This window comes from Scophthalmus maximus, chromosome 7 (genome assembly GCF_022379125.1).
Source record: "Scophthalmus maximus strain ysfricsl-2021 chromosome 7, ASM2237912v1, whole genome shotgun sequence".
NCBI classification, from domain to species: domain Eukaryota; kingdom Metazoa; phylum Chordata; class Actinopteri; order Pleuronectiformes; family Scophthalmidae; genus Scophthalmus; species Scophthalmus maximus.
Window position 1 is genome coordinate 16,879,983 of NC_061521.1, and position 22,075 is coordinate 16,902,057.

General features: G+C 41.6%; 1 protein-coding gene across 5 annotated transcripts in view; it reads right to left on the minus strand.

The window, feature by feature from the left end:
* The window catches only part of shank3a (SH3 and multiple ankyrin repeat domains 3a), a 140,602-nt gene that overhangs the window by 66,525 nt on the left and 52,002 nt on the right, over nucleotides 1-22,075 (minus strand). For 3 of the 5 annotated variants that reach the window (XM_047333243.1, XM_047333241.1, XM_047333242.1), the window contains 4 exons: nucleotides 7,415-7,523; nucleotides 6,655-6,806; nucleotides 5,823-5,990; nucleotides 2,778-2,894 (listed from right to left, as the gene is read on the minus strand). In XM_047333243.1, the coding sequence (XP_047189199.1) occupies nucleotides 2,778-2,894; nucleotides 5,823-5,990; nucleotides 6,655-6,806; nucleotides 7,415-7,523 (546 nt within the window). Of the gene's footprint in view, nucleotides 1-2,777; nucleotides 2,895-5,822; nucleotides 5,991-6,654; nucleotides 6,807-7,414; nucleotides 7,524-20,640; nucleotides 20,999-22,075 lie in introns of those variants that run through there. The other 2 variants (XM_047333245.1, XM_047333244.1) reach the window with 2 other exon arrangements.

Consider the following 22,075-nt stretch of genomic DNA (forward strand, 5'->3'; position numbering starts at 1 on the left):
GTGTATGACTTTGTTTGTTTCATTAAGGAGAAATCTGTGACATAAAAGCTGACAATCATTTGCTCTTACCCGTGTCCATTTGGAGACTGTTTGTAAAGAATAACTTGTATTGCAGTCTAATTTAACACATGTATCTCTCAGTTTGCATGCATGTGACAATATGCTAACCTTGCTGTGTATGTGTCTTGTGTCGATGCAGACATTTGTTACCTTCTGAAATAATCAAATAGATTTGAAAATCTGAACAGCTGAATTTTTGCCAACCTATTGACTTCCTATACTCAGACATGCACACGTGGAGGCCAGTTACAATGTGGGCCATCTGTCTTACTCTTCTCTCGAAGGCTTCCTATAGGAATTCATTAAGACAACCATCGTAGTTCGATTTGATTCCTTTAGCTAATAGGAATATAAAGTACATACAAGTCTAGTTCTTTACACTAATGATGCGAGTCAGTCATGTGTAAAGAGTGTGACAGATGTTCCTCTCACAGCCACGTTAACACATTGGAGAATTCCGTCCCTCCCTTGAATTGAGGGAGCCTATTTGACATCCTCCACTGAATGCAGCGCTTGTTTTTATGTTGGTCTGTGTCTAAAAGTTTGAAGACTGAAACACTTTTTCCTCTTTATTGTTTAAGACTAGAGTACAAACATTACAACTACTGTAGAATGAAAGACAGTGACACCCATCAGGCTAGTTTGTCTGTCTTGTACCACCTCTCTTTAAATTTCACTAATCAATGTGTCCTTTCTCCATCATTCATTTATTCTACTACGTCCCATACATCCGTCCACCAGTCAAAAGACCGCTGACATTCACTGCTGCTGGTCATACCAGCCAAGATAAAAGTCCACTCAGTAAGTGACCAGCCTGGCCCCAGAAATGGGACAGGCCATTGATTAGGCTTATTCTGCCGCTAATTATGTAATCTTGTCATTCATCCACTCGCTCCAGAATTCATCTAGCTGTCCCCTCTTTCTGACAAGTTTTCTCTGTGTGGATCTATTGATCACTACCACTTCCTTGGTCAATTCTACTGGCCCCTGTCTTTCTGTGATTGTACACAATTAGCAGAGGCAGGCCTGTTTTGAGCCGACTGGAAACCTGCTATGACTGTTTCTGGGATCAATCGGTTCAATTTGGCTTCCACTGGCAGGATAACTCTCCACAGCACACGAGAGCTGGGGCAAGATCAATAACCAGAGTGTGACTTACAAGAAATTGTAACTGTAAACTAAAGAATTCATCCATTCTATCTTTGATCATATCCCCTCCTGCTCCACAGACACACAACCCTTGGTCCTGCCCCTCCACTGAGGACTGGAACATGTAACGACTCTGGTCACGTGGACATGTTACAAACAGCTTGTGTTAAGTATTGATGTTTTGAACATTGAACACACACACACACACACACACACACACACACACACACACACACACACACACACACACACACACACACACACACACACACACACACACACACACACACACACACACACACACACACACACACACAAACACACACACACACACACACACACATACACACACACACACACACACACCCTCGCGCTGGTATAGCAAGGATTGGCTCAAGATTTCTCAAGGAGGAATCAAGTTGATGGAGATATTAATGTAAAATATGACTTAAGGACAGCGGCAGGTGGCAGTGGTGGTAAGCACTGTTGCCTCACAGCAAAAACGTTCTTGGTTCGATCCAGGTTCAGACCATCCAGGGCCTCTCTGTGTGGAGTTTGCATGTTCTCCCCTTACTGTAGGTGTGAATGTTCACAATATATTGGCCCTGTGATATGCTGGTGACATGTCCAGGGTGTTCCCCGCTTCAATGCCAGCTGAGATCGGCTCTAGCCCCCACGTGACCCTTAATGGACAAAGCAGTATAGATAATGGATGGATGGATGGATGGATGATTTAAGGAATATGCACCATATGTGTGTTAATAACACCCGACAATTGCACAGCTTAATAGTTTTAGAGGAACCTTTTATAAAAGAAATTGGTGCCCACATGTCTCACCAAATTTTCTACTATTGCAAAAATAAAACTTTTTTTCGTTAAGGCTGATATTTTCATTTGAAGCTGATCACTGGTCCTTATGAGGAAAACTCAGCAACGATCCTGTAATGTACTGCATAAAGTCTGGCATTGACGGTCTTAAGGGCATCAGTCACAAAATTTTACATACAAAACATAAAAAAATGCCAACACAAACAAAAATGGTTTGCTGATTTCATCCACAGCAGCACAAAAAGTGCACTGATGTGCCCCACTCCCACTTGGATCACATCTCTTTAATCTCCACTTTCAGTCCATTATCACAACCGGCAGTGGGAGAAAATGACCAGAAACCTATGCTTCATTCTGCCACTCAAGTACAGACGGGTTCACACACACACACACACACACACACACACACACACACACACACACACACACACACACACACACACACACACACACACACACACACACACACACACACACACACACACACACACACACACACACACACACACACACACACACACACAACTTCAAAGACGATGTTTGAGAAGGTAAATGCATCACACAGCTGTTCATCCACCTGACCTCCAGCTTGTCACCCAGCTATGTACATATGACTCTTGCTCCTGCGTTGCACTGGCAGTAAATCATGTGATGCACAACAGCCCCACAGAAAATTCACCCTCTTCCACTCCCCAGGCACACATACTGTAATACAGTTTTCTTCTTAAGTAACTGTTACCTGGTTGTAGAGAGCACACACGTGCAGCGCGGTGTTTCCAGATGCATTCTGTGCGCTCATGTCAGCCCCGTAGAACAGCAGGTGTTCCAGGTGTTGCACATGGCCATAGCGGCATGCCTAAAAGGAAACGCACACATGAACACTTTTAATCCTTTAACCCATGTTAACTTACCAACCTTAAAAGGGAGCAACCACAAATGAACACTGATAAAGGAATATACATGAGCAGGACAGCATATTTTATAGTCATATTTGTTCCACTGAAAAGTATCAAGAAAAAAAACAACCTGCAATTATGTGTGACAAATGTCCCAGGCTTGATTAAACCAACATTTTAATAGGTATGTGCAACTTGTTTTGGGTTTCTTTGTAAGCTGACCAATCACAACGAAGAAAGGGTGAAAATAGACGCTACAGTTTAACTGCAGCCCTCTCCTAAGACTATGAGCAGTCTTGTCTTTACTACAGTCAAACTAAATAGCTTTCTTTTCTTTTTTTTCACAGTTGTAGCAGCAATTGCAGCCAAAAAATAGTTTCCCTAACATTCAGACCACCTGGATATTACAAAGACTAAGATTAAACTTTTTTGTTTTGTTTTTCCCTTGGGCTACCTTGTTTGTAGTACCTGGGGCTAAATGTAAATCTGTGAGTTAAAAGTTATCTGTGCCCCTTTTTCAGCTTTGCCTCACATAACTTGAAGCAATAAACTATTCATCTAATCTCTATCTATCTCCTCTCCCTTTTCTCCTTCCTACTCCCTGGTTTTGTCCTGTGCAATTGACGAAGAAATGCAGTAACTCTCCCCAACAATTGTTCTCTACCTCCTTTATTTGGTCCTGCTTAGAGTGTGTGACAGCAGTGAGATTGTTGTTGGTTATCAGACCTTCCAGTGTATCCTATTGTACACAATATACAGTGTACCACTGGAATACTAATGCCGGAAAGGACAAAGAAAAATCAAGCGACAAAAAGGGGGAAGGAAAGAAATGAGATGGAGAGAAATTCCTCAGGGCTGAAGGAAGATTTCATTTACTGAACAGTTGAATTTATAAACAAACATGATCAGATTGAGTGTTGAACTATCAATCCTTCCATTCACACCCCATACAGTGTAACCCCTCTCAGTCTTCTATCTCTCTCAATGTTAAGCCTCGTTTTAATATTCTCACCATTATCTTTCTGGTGGGCCGCTGCAGCGGTGAGCTAAAAAAGGAAAACCCATAAAGCTTTGCCTGTCCCCATCAGTCTCCTCTGTGTGCCTGTCATTCGGGGTGCTCATGACAGTGTGCCATAAGCATGTTCCATAAGTCCAGGGCGTCATGGCACAAAGGGTAGACATCGCCTCACTGCCTGTCTCTTGTCTGCAGTACCAATTAATACCATTAAAAATTCCACACGGTCTCCTGGCAACAGATGAGATTTCTCCTTCTTCTCGTGCTAACCCCTTATTTAATTGGCACACTCCAGGCACCATACAGGGCTGAATTTCCTTCCTGGTTAGACCATCACGTGGTTTTGGCTGATGTCCAGGATGCTAGCTCATGCCTATAAGCAACGCGATGCTGACTGTAGTTCACATAATTGCCGCTTGTGTCCTCAATAACAAAGGTTTACTGAATGTCACATAATAGAACCATGGGTTTGTCGACAAATTTGTCGTAGCACACTTGTTTCAACGAGGGTGCCCTCTTGTTTGACCACTTTGTATTTACTGAATTATTTTTAATTATTGATGGTACAACTTGAAACATGTCATCAAAGTTGACCTTTGACTGGAATTAAGATGGAATGGTTCAGAGGTTAGATGCTTAAGAATCCCTGTAAGGCAATGCAGTCCATGGTTGACATGAAAGGTGGTCATTGGGATATCAGTCTCCGAGATGTTACACTAATATTTTAGTAGGCAGTACAGTGCACTGTCGGTTGCAGCAGAGGCTGGTACTGGACAGTGACCTGCATTAACATCCCCAGGTAGCTGGTGGAATGAGAGAATGTTCCTAACAAGAACTGAAATGTAAACACTGCTGTGACAAAATATGGCAAAAAGCATCAGGCACTTAAAATGTGCCGCATGACAACATCCCAAAATCTGCAACAAACGGTACGGTGCCTACAGAGCCCTGATGTCATCATTATGGAGTCAGTCTGGGATTACATGAAGAGACAGTGAGATGTCCCGAATTTACAGAAGAACCGACTTGAATTGCATGTACGTGTCACCTGCGAACAACTCTGTTTGTGATTGATTTTCTTCTTGCTCATAATTTATTAACTCACAGTAATTAGGCGAAACCTTGAGAGCTACGCAAGGCTCATAGAAAGTAATGTGTATGTAAGTAATGAAACAAATAGACAGACGTGGTGCCTTTTGCTTCTAGAGTGGTGACATAAACTACAGCATTAAAACAATTTGAAAACACTGAAATCACATTTCAGTGTTTACTCAACATTGTCATAATATTGTCCTGACAGTAAAATGTTGATCTTTAGCATTTCCTCTGTGCTCATTCATATTCAATGTCAGCAACAGAAGAGTTCCCATAGCTTCTGTTTGGCTGTACAAGAACATTCACATGTTGAACCTCTTTCTGTCAGTACCTCCGTTAATGACCTCAGTTTTGTTTGCAGTGCAGGCCATGTCTTGAGGCTCTATTTGTATAAAATGCACACAGTATTTTGTGTTTGCATTTCTATGTCTAAACACGACCACTCAGACTGCCAGACACTGGCTTAGATAGAGCAGCAACAACAGCAGGATGCGTAACTTTGTGGGTATCAATTAACTTTTTTTTTGTTTAAATATTTTTTTTCTTCCTTTTACAAAGCCTTACCGGAAATGCAGTCAAATGTGGAGATTTACTGAAAAGTCTGAGATACCTCTACCACCCACCACAACCACAAAAGAAATTCTCAAGCTGAGGAAAGCACACAAATAAAAACTCTAAAAAACCAGGCATGACCACTTACCCTGTGTCTGTTTTGTATTCTGCAGACACCACATACCTGTTTTACCTTTGAGTGTGAGTGTGTGTCAGAGTGTAGTACCTGGTGTATCTCCTGCCAGCCATTCTCATCCACGCAGCCGACCTGTGCATGATCATGCAGCAGCAGCTCACAGCAGTAGGGGTCTCCTCCTACCATCGAGCTGTGGTAGAGAGGAGTCAACCCCCTACTGTCTTTATAGTCAGGTGATGCACCCAAGTCCAACAGCGTCTGGCGGTAAAAGAAGGTGGTGAGAGGGGGAATATTGCCTAAATGTCTTAGTTCAGTTCCATCTATCATCATGTTGCATCATGTTGCATCTATCCTCCTCACCATGCAATGTGAAGGTCAAAGACACCGGTACATAGGGATGTATTACAGACAGTAGCTGTTCTTAACACTAGGTAAATGGTGTCTCAAGAAAAACTAAATAACCTCAGCAAAGTTATGACTTAGTCAGTGGTATTGATCAATTCAATCACACATCTGCAAATGTAGTATACGTTACCAACAGCAACAACAGCTTGTGTAGGTTACAAGGCCCAGTGAGACCGAATATTTAGTTAAGGACAATGACTAAGAGGAAATTACCAATATCAACAGTTCCTGCTCATCGTGAAATCAATTAATATGACTCATGTAAACCCTTTCATTAAGGTACAAGCCTCTTCAAACCACATAAGGCCATTCAGCATGCCAGCTCATTCACGGAGAGCATATTAAGCCCCACATATTTAGTAATTGCCCAAGCTCCCTCTGCCAGAGATTGACTGCCTGCAAATTCTCATTTTCCATAGGGAAAGTTTGCAAGCAGGCAATTGGTGTTGCAAAAGAAAAATGAGATGAGTCAGCTTTCTGTTAAGATTGTGTGTGTGTGTGTGTGTGTTACACTCACGATGAGCGCTGTATGGTTCTTGCTTCGCACAGCCTTGTGTAGGGCAGTAATGCCATCTTTTGTTCTGAAGTCCAGATGAGCTCCTCCACTCTTCAGCACCTTGATGAGCTCGGCACATCCCTCCAGCTGTGCTGCCAGCGTTAAAGGACTCTCTGTAATACCCAAGGATGTGTAAGGAAACGCAGTTGAAAATCATTATGTTTTTAATGACGTTCTTCTGAATTCTTCTCATGAATCAACTTCGCACAATTGAAGGTGTCAATATCTGATGACAAAATTGTCCAGTACAGTCATTCAAAACTGTGGGTTTACATCTGTAGTGACTGAATAACTGCCCCAGCAGCCTTGATTGTCACCCTCTGGTGCGCCTAAGTGGCTGCTTCCTGTTGGTGTTAAACCAACCTATTCTCATGTTCCCCTCACATCACAGCTCCACTGTCAGACTACAGGTCACACAACAGGGAAATCTCCTTTATGGCTGGACAAACAGTTGCATAAACATGAGGAGATTAGCAAACAGAGTAATCCAGCTTTACCCAGCATGCATAGGGCTTATTTCAGAAAATCCATAGATGGTCATTTTGAGGTGAAAAAAAAGAGAAAGAGAGAGAGAGAGAGAGAGAGAGAGAGAGAGAGAGAGAGAGAGAGAGAGAGAGAGAGAGAGAGAGAGAGAGAAAGAGGGAATCATGGTTGTAAAAAAGACGATACATTAATTAGAGCATTGTAGGAATGGAATATTGCTTAGCACAGACTGCCTTACCTCCCGTGTCTGGATCATGGAAGTTGGGGTCCAGGCCTTTTTCCAGGAACCTTGAAACCTTTTCAGTGTTCCTATGCTGCACATACTCCATGAACTTCTTCAGGTTTGCCTAATGGAGGGAGACAATGGAAGAAGGAAAAGGGGAAGTAAGAGGAAGAGACAGCTGTGATTGGGTGATGTCAGACTCATGTGGATGGTGATGTTTAATAATGCAGTTGAGAGATGAAAGCTTAAGTGTCTCTTCTCTGCCGCTGTGTTTGAAGGTTTTATTTTTGTTCCATCATACCAAGCAAATGGTCCATGCGAAGTATATATATAAGCTATTATAGGATGAACCAAAAAAATGAGGCAAAGTGCAGCAAAGTAAAGGCATGTTCCCATTATTGAGGAAATACGGCTTTTGCACATCACTTGCCATATGTGTGGTGCATTGCAACAGCTTTGTGTGAATGTCTGTGGTGCACTGAGAGGAGCGGTGGTGTGTGAAGTTCAAACTTGTCGAACTTTCACCCGAGCGAGACCGACCATCGTGGGCAAAGCCAATCACTCCTGACCACTGCTGGAACTGAGAGATGGATGAAAGACTGTGTGTGTTTCTAAATTTTCCAGAATTGCACAATAACAAACCTCATACGTGCACCAGTCAAAATATCGACAAGCAGATGAACAGATACTGTACTGTACTAGACAATTTTTTTAAAAATTAAATGTACTCCATATGTTGATATTGACCATATGAAAATATAAATTAAAAATAGATGACAGCCTCAAATGTCTCTTGAGGATGTAATTCCACAATTTCTGCAGTATCGAAAAATGAGCTTCACAGAAAACTTTCAGAATCGACATCCACATGTGCAAAAGCTTCCACATAAACACACAAATACACACATATTGTATTTTGCATAACCAAATCACTTTGCACATGGCTAAGAAACTTTCATTTTTTTATAAAAAACATGTGCACTAATGTGAAAGAATGAGAATGACAGAAAACGGCAGCTATTTTGACACTCACCATATGCGGCATCATCTACTGTATATCCCTCGTTATGACACTAGAACACCTTCGGAAATTTTCACATCACACAAGCGCTTCCAAACTCTCTCCAAACTGAGTCATCTGCAGCCCGCTTTCCTCTACAAGCCTGCTCCGCGTTCACGGACACACCACATCAACAAGCTGCGAGGAGCTGCCAACCGCTGCTCCAAGTCAGACTGAGTGAGAGAATTGGCTCGATCCTTTTTTTTCAGATGTTCTGTGAGGCAGTTGTTATGGTGATGGGATACAAAGACAGCCCTGGCAGCCAATGTACATGAGTGGGAAGAGCACTGAGGTTGTGTTTTTTCGAGTATGTCTGTGTATGTCTGTGTGTGTGTGTGTGTGTGTGTGTGTGTGTGTGTGTGTGTGTGTGTGTGTGTTAGTGTGTGTTAGTGTGTGTGTGTGTGTGTGTGTGTGTGTGTGTGTGTGTGTGTGTGCGTGTGTGTGTGTGCGTATGTGTTTGTGTGTCCCGCATCTGGGGATGAATTTGCCAGTGATCAGTTGAGTCTAATGTGTGTTGTATTGCCTACTTAACAGAGGGCAGATAAAAAGGCTTCGGAATGATTCATCTGCTTAGATGATGTTAATAAATATTTTCTAACTCACGCCATCTTGCTCTCTCTAACACACACAAATACACATCTGTGCAAAAAAACATGAAAAAAGTCACCATGACTTACTGACAAATGACCGTCTGTCTGGGTTAAATTGATCAATATAAGAGGACAATTATCAAATGTTGTTTTTCATTTATCATACAGATTACCATCTCATTGATATGTTTATATTTATAACATGGAAATAAAGTGATGGAACAGACTTCTTCTTTATTCACTGATTTAAAGATTAAGTAAGAAACTATGTAGAGGTCCTGTCCTGCTCCAAGTCAGAATAATCAGACTCCACTCATGTAACATACCTGGATGTGGTCTATGAATCTATAAATACGTGACATCAAGACATTAAAAGACTTACTGACAATTACTGATTGCCAGAACTTAAAGTTATAATAAGTAGACAAATAAATTTCAAGTTCAAAAACATTTCCAACATTCACCCAATGTTATCTTTTAGAAACATGTAAAATATCAGAGAAAATTTTTAAAATGTGCACCTCTACTATGTCTCCTCCTCTAGATTATGCAATTCTCTTTCTTCTTGACTTAATCAAAAACTGTCTGTCATGTTCGCAGCTTGGACAAATCGTGGAGAAAAGCCTTCAGCTGGTACAGAGAGATAAGTGTGGATCATTTTATTGCAACCATCTGTGCACGGATTACCTATTACTTATGGTGGCGACTGCTGAACAGTAGATTGGTCTATCTTTTCCATTTTCAGTCCCATTCATCAGTGTGTGCTTGAACAAGCAGCATGGCATGATTCGTGAGTGAGATAAAACCCCACTCCAGAGTTCATAAAACACTTGTAAAATATAAAAGGTGCTAACATTTAAAAGGACTACAACAATTTGTCATAATTCAGTTTGTTCACGTTTCATTTATTAATTTTTCCAAGTATCTTTCTCAATAATAGACCTGTCACCATCATACTGCAAAAATAAGAGTAACCCAAATATGAAGTTCTCTCAACTGTTTTCTTGTAAGTAAAATGACTTAATAAATCTTGATGACAGGTTACGTAAAATAAGGCTGAAAACTAAATCTTGGGTGACATCAGGCAGAAAACATTGCTCCAAAATAAACAATTCTTTCAGCAAAATTTAAAAAAAAAATTAAATAATTGATAATGGTCTATACAACCTTCATTTCCAGCAGTGTTAACGGCCACTATGACCAGTGATATCATCACAGATAGTTTATATATTTAATATAACAATGTCACATTTCATAGGATAACAAAATATTGCACATTACAATACATCGCAGAGGTCCTGAAATTAGATCTAGTGACTTAAAATAAATATTCACAACCCAATGAAACACCAACACAATGATTTTGTCAGACTGTTACATGTGGACTTTACAAGGTGATTAACGACAGTGTTGTATCAATGAAGGCTTCTCTCGCAATCGGCCTCGCCTGTAGCAGCACGACAGCTCGTCTGAAACCACCCAGCTGGAGGAGGCTTTAACCCACTAACACAGAAACAGCGGTCAATCACACTAATAGGAAAATGGCTGGGGAGCAGTGATTGAACTCTGGTGAGGGAGTTGATGTGTACATGCTCAGCTGAAACCATATTGCAGGCAACTATTTCCGGGTAAAAGCACAATTACTGCTCAGGCAAAGTCATGTAATGTGCATTATGTGCTTCTAATAATAGTGAAATACAAATCATTGTTTTATTACCAGTCTTACAGATCCAACAAGATGAGGGGATTATCTTACGACAACCGTGCATGTGTAGGTCTGGGATATATTAGACGGTGAGTGAACTCAGTTTTTTACAGAGTTGAATATGGGAGGAATAGACATCTGTAGAGACCTGAGCTACTTTGACAAAGGCAAGATCGTTGTGGTCAGACAGCTGGGTCAGCACATGTCTTCAAAGAAAGGTGTGCCCTGCTCCCTGTCAGTAGCGGTGAGAACCTATCAACAGCAATCGGAAGGAGAGACTAACACAAGCCTTGCGACAGGTTGTTAGGGGGATGTGCTGGAACAAATCTGATCTGTGGTGGCTTCACATGGCAACTTACAGGACTTAAAGGATCTACTGCTTATACCGTGGTGCCAGATACTCCAGGGCACTTTCAGGAGTCTTGTTGGGTGCAGCGGGTCAGAGCTGAGCAGCTCAGAGCTTAGCAGCACATGGACCAGCAGCATACTGGGCAATTTCAATTTGAACCTCTTCATTAACAAGTGCAATTTGGTCCCACATTGAAATAACACCACTTCATAGGCTGTGTCTCACACAGGTATACATTCTTACATCTGTATAGTTTGATTTATAGATTTTTTTAAATACGTGCAAATTGTTTTCAGTTGCCTCCACAGATAACACGAATGCAATGGTAAAACACCATCACACACACATACTGTAAGTTCACACAAATGCACGTGTGTTGTGATATGACTATAGGGATCCACATCATAGCAACCACAGTCCTATCCATGGAGGAAAGGCAAACCTCACAGAGAGAGAGAGAGAGAGAGAGAGAGAGAGAGAGGGGAACCATTGAAATAAAAAGGACATGTTGATTACTGTGTCGCTCAGCCCAAATACGAAGGGCCAGTGTGAGAGGGACTCATCCTACATAGAATAAATTAAAAGATATCTACAGTTTTATACAACTCCTCAGTCACATATCCTGAATAACAGGACTGCTGCACAGAGGTCGGCGAGAAGCAGACAGCACCTGTTTTCCTTTAGCAGGAGAGATGTGCTCTTAGTCATTCCGAACTAATTTTGGCCAATAAAGGAGCTTACAGGCTCCATCTCTTTTCAGTAGCCATTCAATATGGATATCCAAAACAACAGGAAACACTCAGGCAGCGACTATTCATCTGTCACGTTCAAACAGTCGTTACAACATGTGGCTCATCTTTTGAGACTCAGTCTCATATCTCACCTCACCTCACATCAACCCTTGCATCTCACACTTTATTCCAAGCCAAAAATGTTTTGGTCTGGTGTGGTAAGTGACTTTGTCCATTTAGTAACATTTAGTGATTATTTTTGGAGACTGTGCTACTAAATTTGATAAATCGGAGCAGCACCAGTGAAAGTTGTGTGTAAGTGAGATAGAATTAGGCTCTAGTCATCTTATCAACGCAAGATAAGGACAGTACCTCTGTCCTGACCATAAGAACTCCAGCTCTCACTTGGCCCTTTGGTGACAACAAAATTAACTATTGATACATTCTTTCCTCATTCAGACCCTCAAGCTCCACAACTGTCCCAAATTCAAGATAGATAATTCAAATATTGAATCTCGAATTTAAAAAGGTAAAGAGCTTCTCTTTCTGACAGGAATATCTCATGCCGTTTACAGGGCTGAGATATTGTGAAGAAAGATGCCATGTTCTGTATTGAGTGTACAGCTCTCGGTGTGGCAAATTTATTTTTAAAACACTGGCACTTTTGGATATGTGTTCTGACTACTATGTAGCACCTTGTGTAGCATCATAGATCATTGGCAGAAAAAGAGTGGTAGATCTACTCCAGCTACCAGGACAAAGACTATGGAGGCTTCTTGTTTTAGTTGAGTACACTGAGGAGGCTCTCGTCTCCTCCAGCACTAAGGGCAGATCATCTGCCACTAACTGATAAAAGTCTGGGTAGGACGCCAGAAAATAGCCAGAGACAACATGACTCCCCCTGCCTCCAATGCTGTCCCCTTCGTCTGATCCACTCACCGTATGTGTTGTACAGCTATTCTCTTTTGATCTTTCACCTCCTTTTACAAAGTGTTTCTGCCAAAGCATCATGAAAGGAGGTATGCACACTTAATGTCCTGTTTAATAGCTCACGTGCATCCATGTGTGATCCATACAGCGGTACGTATGTGTGTCAGACACTTTCCTTGGCCCTATATTTACACTCATTACCACATGGCCCCTGGTCCCTCACAGCTGGCCTACAGTGCGGCGTGCAATGGATGAAAAGTCATAACAATGCTCACCAACATAATGCTTATTAAGGAGGATCATACACTGGCCTAATGTGAGCTGGCCCGTAAAATACACACATGCTCTAAAGAGTGACAGATGCTTAGGCAATAAACACAGTCAGCCAGTGCAGTGGGTCATGGGGAGGCACTGGAGACCATCAGACAACAGGATGATAAGAGCAAGGCCTAAACAGTTGGGGGGGGCAGAGCACAGAAAGAAATGCTCCACCCCATCAACACAGAGCCCTGCTGTCAGTGCTGGCAATATTACAGACCGTCTACTGTGAAGTCTAGCATATGGCAACAGTCAAAGATATCACCACAGCCCCATGAAGGGCTATTGCCTGTTAGCCTGCATCATATACACCAATGTTAATACATAAAAATGTAAGAAAGTTTTCAGTTTCAAAAATCTGAGACCACTTTCTCGTGGGAAAATAATCTAAACTGTGGAGGAGGAAGAGATTCAGGTTCTACAATCCGACCAAAAGCACGTTCGTCACATGGAGTAGAAGTGCACTTACAAACTAACTGTGTCAACAACAATCAGTCCCACATTAAATGAGACAACTGCCTCGTCTGGTGTGTAGTCACGTCAGCAAACACAAACACCCTCATCTAGCACAGAGTGTTCCCGATTCTCCGTCTGCTCTTTGCTGGCCGTCACTTATACAAAAGGCTGGAGCATGAGTGGGAAGGCCTTGACCCCTTTCTCCCAGATGCTTTGAACAGAGGCCGTTCTGCTGCAGGGGCACTGCATTTTGATTAGACACACAAACCAAGAGACGATTCCCGATTAGATACTGTACATGCATGCGATAGTGGGCTCAGATAAGCGAACAAGGGAAAAAGGCAAAAGCATTTTTTGAAATATGAGGATGATAAACTACTACTGCAAAATAAATGCGTATGGTCACAAACATTTGTTGATCATGTTGTATGAATGTGGACTTATTGCAGAGGGCTCAGGCTCAAGTTAAGTATTTTCCCCTTGAGGCAAATTTGTGATTTGTGATATTTCGCTATAAAAACAGAATTTCACTTGACTTGACTTGAAGTAACCAACTGAATATAAAAGGGAGCATGCAGACTACTCTCTCAGCTCCCCAGCTAAAGCAAACAAAAGCCGAAAGCATCATGTAAACACACCAAGATGCACCTCAAGTCTTTGGCAAACCCACAAAGCAAGTAAGAGTACAGACTCTAGCTTTCACTGGTTAAGAACATCTTCCTTTGACTCAAAGATCATGATGAAAACAGAGGCTCCTCTTTTTACACCTATTCTCATCAGTAGGAAAAAAAAAACATCTTAGCTAGTTTTATTTGTCAGTTTATTCTATAATTCATGGATTTATTGCAGAGCATGTTCCCATTAAAAATGCAACACAATGATGTGGTGTGGCAGAAACATAAGAAAATGGGGACACGTGAGTCGGAGGAATAGGAGGTGGGTAGGGCCAAGAAGAATCTTGAGACATGAGACAGAGTATAGCTGCACTCTTTTTACAGGTCCAGTCTTCTTTACCGTGAAACATTGGTTGTTATTGAAACGTTAAGATGATGAAAAGCACAGAGTAATTGCTTTGAACTGATACACTGTTAAGATGTGTAAATATGGTTATTTGCTAGAGCAGATGTTACATTAGGTAAAAATGTCTTCATTGTTACACGGTCGAAGGTGATTCAATATACAGTCACACTCTGTTCGGGCTCCAGTGCAGTTGACATTCCTTTTTCTTTTCCTATTTAGTCCATACACCTTGTTTTCTGGTTACATCAGTAAAGGTCACTACACACTGGCAAACAACTATCTTTGATTATTTGTAATTATGTTACAGTACATATGTTTTTGGTTGTATTCCGTCTCCCACTATATTCTTATTTCCTGGCTGACTCAACGGGTTAAGGTTTCCTTAAATCCGTGCACTTAAGATATACAGTATTTTGCCGAACTTTCAAAAGAAAAGGGGTGGGAAACCCTAAGTGAATTGTTTTTTTTTTATGTTTTTGGAGTTTTCCTTAAAAAAATCAATACCAACTTCTTTTAACAGATTTCTACTGACTTTTAGTGTTTATAAGTCGACCACACAGACACAGAAGCAAAGTGTACAATCAACATTACAGCTGAGGTCCAAACAGACAAATAAAAGAAGTTCTTATAGACACACACGGATAAATTGCACAAAAAAAATGCCAATCTGTGCAAATAGGCGTGAAGCGGTTAACAGCAGCTCTGTGTCTTTAAGGGGAGTTTAAATAACCAGATTAAACCAAGAAGGTTAATGAATATGTTCTTTTTTTAGGCAAGATATACTAACAATATGTTTTTTTCTGACTGCAAGAGCTTCGGTAAGCTCTAATATCCATACTAACAGGCTTAAAGTGTAATGCTCTGAACTGCAAAAAGACAAATATACAGTATGACAGTGAGCGTGGACTTGATCCCAAGGAATGCGATTTTCTCTGAGAGGAATCTGCCTACTTTACTGTAGAGCAGCAGAATAAACCTCTGAGTAATTTGATACACTTTTAAGCTTAGGGGGAGGTGAAAAACCACTGGAGGCTCGAGGATGAAATTTATTGGACTCATTCACACACATGCTCACACCAGCAATCACACACACACCCACCCACCCACCCCCACCCCCACCCACACACACACACACACACACACACACATTCATAGTTTAGCACATTAAACAAACACGTTATTCATGACGAATGAGAGCAGAAAAAAAATCACACACTCAAAGACAGTGATGGGCTGCTGTTACTATAGCAACAGCATCTAACACATAGTTGACTGTAAATGTCTCTGCGTAATATGTAATTCAATTTTACACCTCTCAGTTTATCATCGTAACGCTTGTTCTAAATAACTTGCCCCCCCCCAGCATTTGTAGACATTGAGTATTTTAGAGTTCATTGTGTAGTTAACACATGGGTTCCTGATCTTTTTATTGACATTTTTTCAAAGTGTAATCAAAAGCAGATGAAGAACAAGCAAAAGTGCAAACAAAAGTGCTTCTTTGGATTCCAGCCTAAAGCTAGCCTGTACCTGGACTCATGCCATCTGCTGACACAACATGCACATACCAGTCTCCTATCATGTGGTGTATCTCTATATTAAGGACTACTATCAAATTATATTTTTTAACTATTAAAACAGGACACAACGGGACAAATTACTGTGATTCTATACTTACAGTGACATGCTAGATCACTCTTCACTTGTAACCTGGTCTTTCGTTTTCTGTTGCTGTAATCTATGTCATTCATATTCAAAGCAGTAATCATGGTGTTGGTGTATAATGAATTACACACAGAGTGCATGTCAAGATGGAAGTTTAAACTACACTGTAGTCCCATGTAAAATTACATGATTTACTGTGTTACAACCTATCAAAGTACATCTGGTTACTTTAGATAGAAAGTCCACAAAATTCAAAACTGGCAAACAAATTGCTGCACTAAATGTTCCTCCACAAACCTCCTTTCTGGATTCGTACCTAAATGTGAACAGTGTCTTGCATACGTACTTGCATAGACTCACTGTGACAGTAACCGGCATTTACTCTGGATCTAATGAGTCATTTTAGCAGTAGTGTCTGACCTCTGTGGCCCGGCTCCTGGTAGCTCTCTCTGAATGCAGAAGCATGCCGTCTCCTGAGTAATCCTGTTCAAAAGCACGGGGATAATATAGTTTAGCTCTGTTTAGTATCTTGTTTTCTTCCTGGTCACCTACGGTTTGGGCAGGCGGGACAGTGCGAGCTTGCTCTGAAATGGTTGGCTGAAGGTCTGGAACAAAGCAGGGAAAAGCCATGGCCTCTCTCCCACTCATCAACACACTCACAAACATGCAGAGCACAGGGCTTATTGTATGTGGATCCCCAAACACATTCTGCTGTACACTCAACCATTTCGACCCACCCTCCTGGCTACACTGGCAGCGTGGCTTTGTCCAGCATTGTTTCTTCAATCAGTACAATTGAGCTTTGGTTTTACTTGCCAACCCATTAATGCAAAAACAAGAAGGCATATGCATAAACAGGAGAACACAATAGCATGATCTCTACAAAAGGCAGACCAACAACATGAGTGTTGTTGCAGGGATATTCCTCCCCTGTTGCCTTCAAATGTGGTTTGAATTGCTGATACTACGACATGAAAACCATGCAGAGATTTTTGCAACATATTGAACAGAACAGATGGACAGTGGAGAAGTTGACAAGTTACAGAAGTGGATTGAGAAGTTTCATAGGACATAGTCATACATTTTTCAACAATGTCACTATTTAGTATTCATCATCACTGCCAATGATGCAAGATCAGTTTAGAGAAAACGTTTTCATAGGCACAGAGTTTGGGCTGAGTAATGACGAGCGAGTGAATGTGCAGCCCAAGTTACAATAACTTCTGAAATATGACAGCGGAGCTCTACTGTTGTTTGTCGCATTACTGTGTTTTTGTGTGTTTGTGTTGGTAAGCAGGGCCGTCAGAGAATGAGGGGAATGCATGCTGTCATCAGAATCAAAGAGTCCAGAGAAAGAAAGAGCTGAATCAGGTCCAGTCATGTGCTTTCAGTCCGACAACACAGGCAGATAGACAGTAGGGGGGAAGAGCCACATAATGAAACGCAAGTAAACAAGCCGGAGTGAAACTGGAGCTCAGCCTAGGAGAACTTCTGTCAAATATAGCTGAACGTACAGCAAAAACAATCCTCCCCTACATTGGAGCTGTGGCAGCAAACAGGCCTACAGGCTAATGGGGCAGCCAGCAAGCTCCAAGCCAAGACATGGGGTATGGGGGTAGTGTATTTATTCAGGCAGATGATTATTAGAACTCTATTGTACTTTATGCCTCCGGCATCCCATTCTACAGTTATCTATTCATACTGCCTGACCTAGAATAATGGCATCTCATGATAGTGGGATGTTGCACAGTGCAGCGCAAGAGCTTTATTTTTTCTTTGCGAAAAGGAACTTGGGCAATGAGGCGTAACATCATCAAGAACAAACAGCAAGTCCAGTTCCAGGTCAGTTAAATGGATGGACGGACGAATAAGTGGATCCAAGATGCACAATATGTGAACATTTTACCACAAGCAGCAGTGGTGATAGGCAGTGTCCCAATCGTGCACATACATGGTTGGGTATACATTATCTGTAAAAAGGATTTTTCGAGGTTAATCCATTGTATGGTCAGGATCCACAAAGTGTGGAATGTAGACAGCATCCTCTACATGTCCGAGACTGAGTGGTGGAAGCCAGACTGGAAAATGTTATTTTAGTTAACTAATTGTGCTTTTCTCATTGTCTGATATCACGGAACCTTTTACTGAATTAGCAATGGTTATTCTAAGAAAGGAGCAAGACATTTTGACCAAATGTGTGATCTAATTCTGATCCCCTGTGCTAATTTAATATATATAATATTACTGTTGGCGTGCTGTAACACAGAGTAAACTGCTACAGGGTAAAGATGTGCTTTGGACAATGTATGTCTCCCTGTTTTTTACTGCGCTGACATAAAAATATCTTGAATTATAAAGACTGAGCCCGAAGAATAAAACTTAGAGAGGCCCACACAGAGCTTACTGGGGTGTATCATAGCAGGCTGGAGCTAAAGTGTCAACATGGCCTGGTTCAAGAGCAAACTCAACAAAACAGAATCAATTCAACCTCAGTCTTACACCAATAAATTAATGAACAACCAACATAGATTGAGTGAAAAATTAAATGCAAAGTATGTAATTACTGCAAGAGTACTCTCAATCAAAACACTAGCAAAAGACAGTTTGGTCACATCGTAAAGTAGCATGGGATCATGGCAGTTGTCTTTCTACTACTGTAAATGCAGTCAGCACCTTTCTTCCAAAAGGAATAAAAGAATCCTAAGGTGTCACGTGATGCCGTCAAAAGCTGACCAAGTGTAATGCAAAGTTAAACTGAATAAAAGGACTAGGTTTTTCCAATGAATGGTAATGGATGCACAGAACTCAAATATATAACATTGGTGCAGTCATTTTTAGACATTTTAATGCGGAAATGTTGCATATTATACCTTTAAGATAGGAGGTGACATACTGTGGTGGTGAAAGTGAAACAGGTTAGAGTTCAGTGGTTCTCGCGGAAGAATTTACACATATGGTAGAAAAAGCAGCAGACATTTGTGTGAGAGCAGTAGCCTTGTCCATAGAGTTCAATTAGGCATCTGTACTGTTAAATGTGACTCTACAAGGCAGGGCCAAAACAAAACAATATCAATCACACTTAACTACAGTGTATGGTTGTTAATTGCAAAAAAACAAATGCTAATAGTGCTTATCATCATCTTGTAATGAGATGACTCGAGCCAAGACACCTCTCAACATGTTGAAATTCCAACCAATGCGTGCTGAAGCAGTGATTAATTAAGTTATTACGTTTTCAGTTCTCGTCTTACAACTCGCCCTTTTTGTTGACCTCAGGTACAAATCTGTAGAAGTTTGTATCTTGCACGATTGTGACACCATTGTATTGTAAAATCTGTCCACAGACACCTCTGTACTGTACTCAAACCACCTCTGTAGTAGATCCTACTACACATACGCACACCTTGCTATCGCGGGTGATAACAATGGTTGTTTTATACAAATCAATAATGAACAGTTATTCATCATGAAGAGCATATCTTGTAGTTCAGGTCAGGATGCCAAGTTTTGCAGTAGCTCAGGTCACATTTCCCGCAGGGCGTCCTGCTGCCAGCTGCCAGCTGCTGAACCCTAAGTGACTAAGACTGACAGCTCTGAGACTCGACGGATGTTCAAAGAAAATACTGTATGTGGCAGTTACTGAGCTTATCAAGTTTACCCACTGTGCCCCGGCCAGTACTGCTAGTCTGTCTTTTCAGCCCTTTGCTGCTTTGTCTCTCCCTGACACAAACACACACGCAGTGAAGCTGTCTCCATCAGAGAGCATCAATGACAGGTCGTGACAGCAATGTGAGACAAGTGGAGCATTGTGAAAACACACAGTAAAGACCACAGGGCAAGCTCTGTCCTAGAGAGACCTACTGTCAGATCCTTACACACACATTGTCATGTGCATGCATACACACATTTTCGTACGCGCGTACACCCACACGCTTGCATACAGGAATGTCTGCAACTTAAAGAGACATGACCACACACAGAAACTGTTAACTGCCTTAGTTACTCTGAAATCCAAAACTAAAAGAGAAAAAACAGTCACACTGGCCACGAATGGACATATCTGACATATCTAGTGAACACAAACCTACAGTATACACACATGTACACAGACACATACATCCAAGCCCACAGTTAGAAACTGAATCAGTGCAGAGAAAAACATTAGCATTCTGTAAGGGTGTCAGACAAGACTGCACCAGCTCTTCACACAGCCAACATGCAGCAGAGCATAACAACAGAACGAAAGCCAGCGAGGGAAAGAGAGCAGGAGACAGGTAGGAAGGGACGGGTCGGGGAGTGTTTGTGAAGAACTGGAGGGAAGAAAGTATCACAAACAGAGAGACACAGGAAGAAAAGATGCATTTACACCGAAGATCATGGTAAAATTAATTTAAAAAGATGGTGAGAGCAATTGGGGTACCTTACTATTGAGTCTGGCCTTCCTGGCTTCTTTAGCTTTTCTTTCCCTTCTCTCGGATGCTTGTCTTCTGCCCAGAGCGGATCCCATCTCACAGCGCGCACACACACACCGACACACTCCCTGTCACACACGCACTCCCGAAGGTCAGCTACAGTCCCAATGCCAAAACATCCTCCACATGGCCATATACAGTCCCCCTCCTCCTCGTGTCCTCTCCTCTTGTTCTGTCTTTCCTTCTCCTTCGCTCTCTCTGTTCTTCTCAGAGTAGCACGTGCGGACTCACATGGTCACTCACACGAGCACTCACCCCGGGCACAGACGCGCACAGTGACTCCTGTCCATGCACAGACAGACGGAGAGATGGTAAGGGGTGATTTTGCAGGATGCTGACGAGAATAGAGGGAGGGTGGGGAGAGAGAGAGAGAGAGAGAGAGAAGAGGGAGGGAAAATACAGGGAGGAGAAAAGGCAGGAGGGAAGAGGGAGGGAAAACCGAAAGAGAAAATGAGATGTAGAGTAGATGGAGTGTAGAAGCAAGTGAATTTATAGGTATATATTGAAAAGTAAGAGGAAATAGAGTAAACAATGCTAGGAGAAAAGGAACAGTGGGAATCCCTGATAGAAACAGGAGTGAGCTAGTGCACTAATCTATGTTATTACAGCGATGTTGTGTTAAACAACAGTGGGGGTTCAAGACTACGACTTTTTGACTAATTGACATTTTTTTATGTCTTAGTATTCCTGAAACTATTGTAACAATTAAATACACAAAGAGTTTGTACCTTTCCACCCCTCATGAACTGTACTGTATGTCTGCATTCACACATGGACAAAAAATACAGATACACATATAGAGCATCTTAAATTAGAAGCAGCACAATTAAATTCTGATAAACCCTCTCTACAAAAAAAAATATATTTTTTGGAATCCCAAATTCTGTGCGCGAGTGTAAACGTGAGTGAGCGTTGTTGTACCCAGATGTCTCTACTTTTTTGAAAACAAGTGCATTTTCCCTTTTAGGGGATCATCCATAACGGGATAAGGGGAGTGAGTTGGGATTCCCCATTGGATATATCCTCTCATCCTGTGCCATGCAACGGTGTGTGAATCTGTGTCCTGTGCATGTGTGTGTGAATAATGCAGAAAAAATCCCACATCAAATTTAATGTTGGCTGCCGCTGCAATAACACTGCAGTGATAGGAGGGTTGAGGCACAGTACAAATGCTCTGCGGGATCTGGCATCTCGGAACAATATCACACCTACAATGAGCTACATCCTCTGTGTAGTTTCATTGTAAACTGAAAATAATGCATGCAATTCTCATTCACAAATACAATAAGCTGTTCACAGCGATACAAAGCCTTGGTGTAGGAGGAATAGCATAACTCACAATATGTTTTATGTGGGAGCCTTTTGTGAATAATGCTTTCCCAC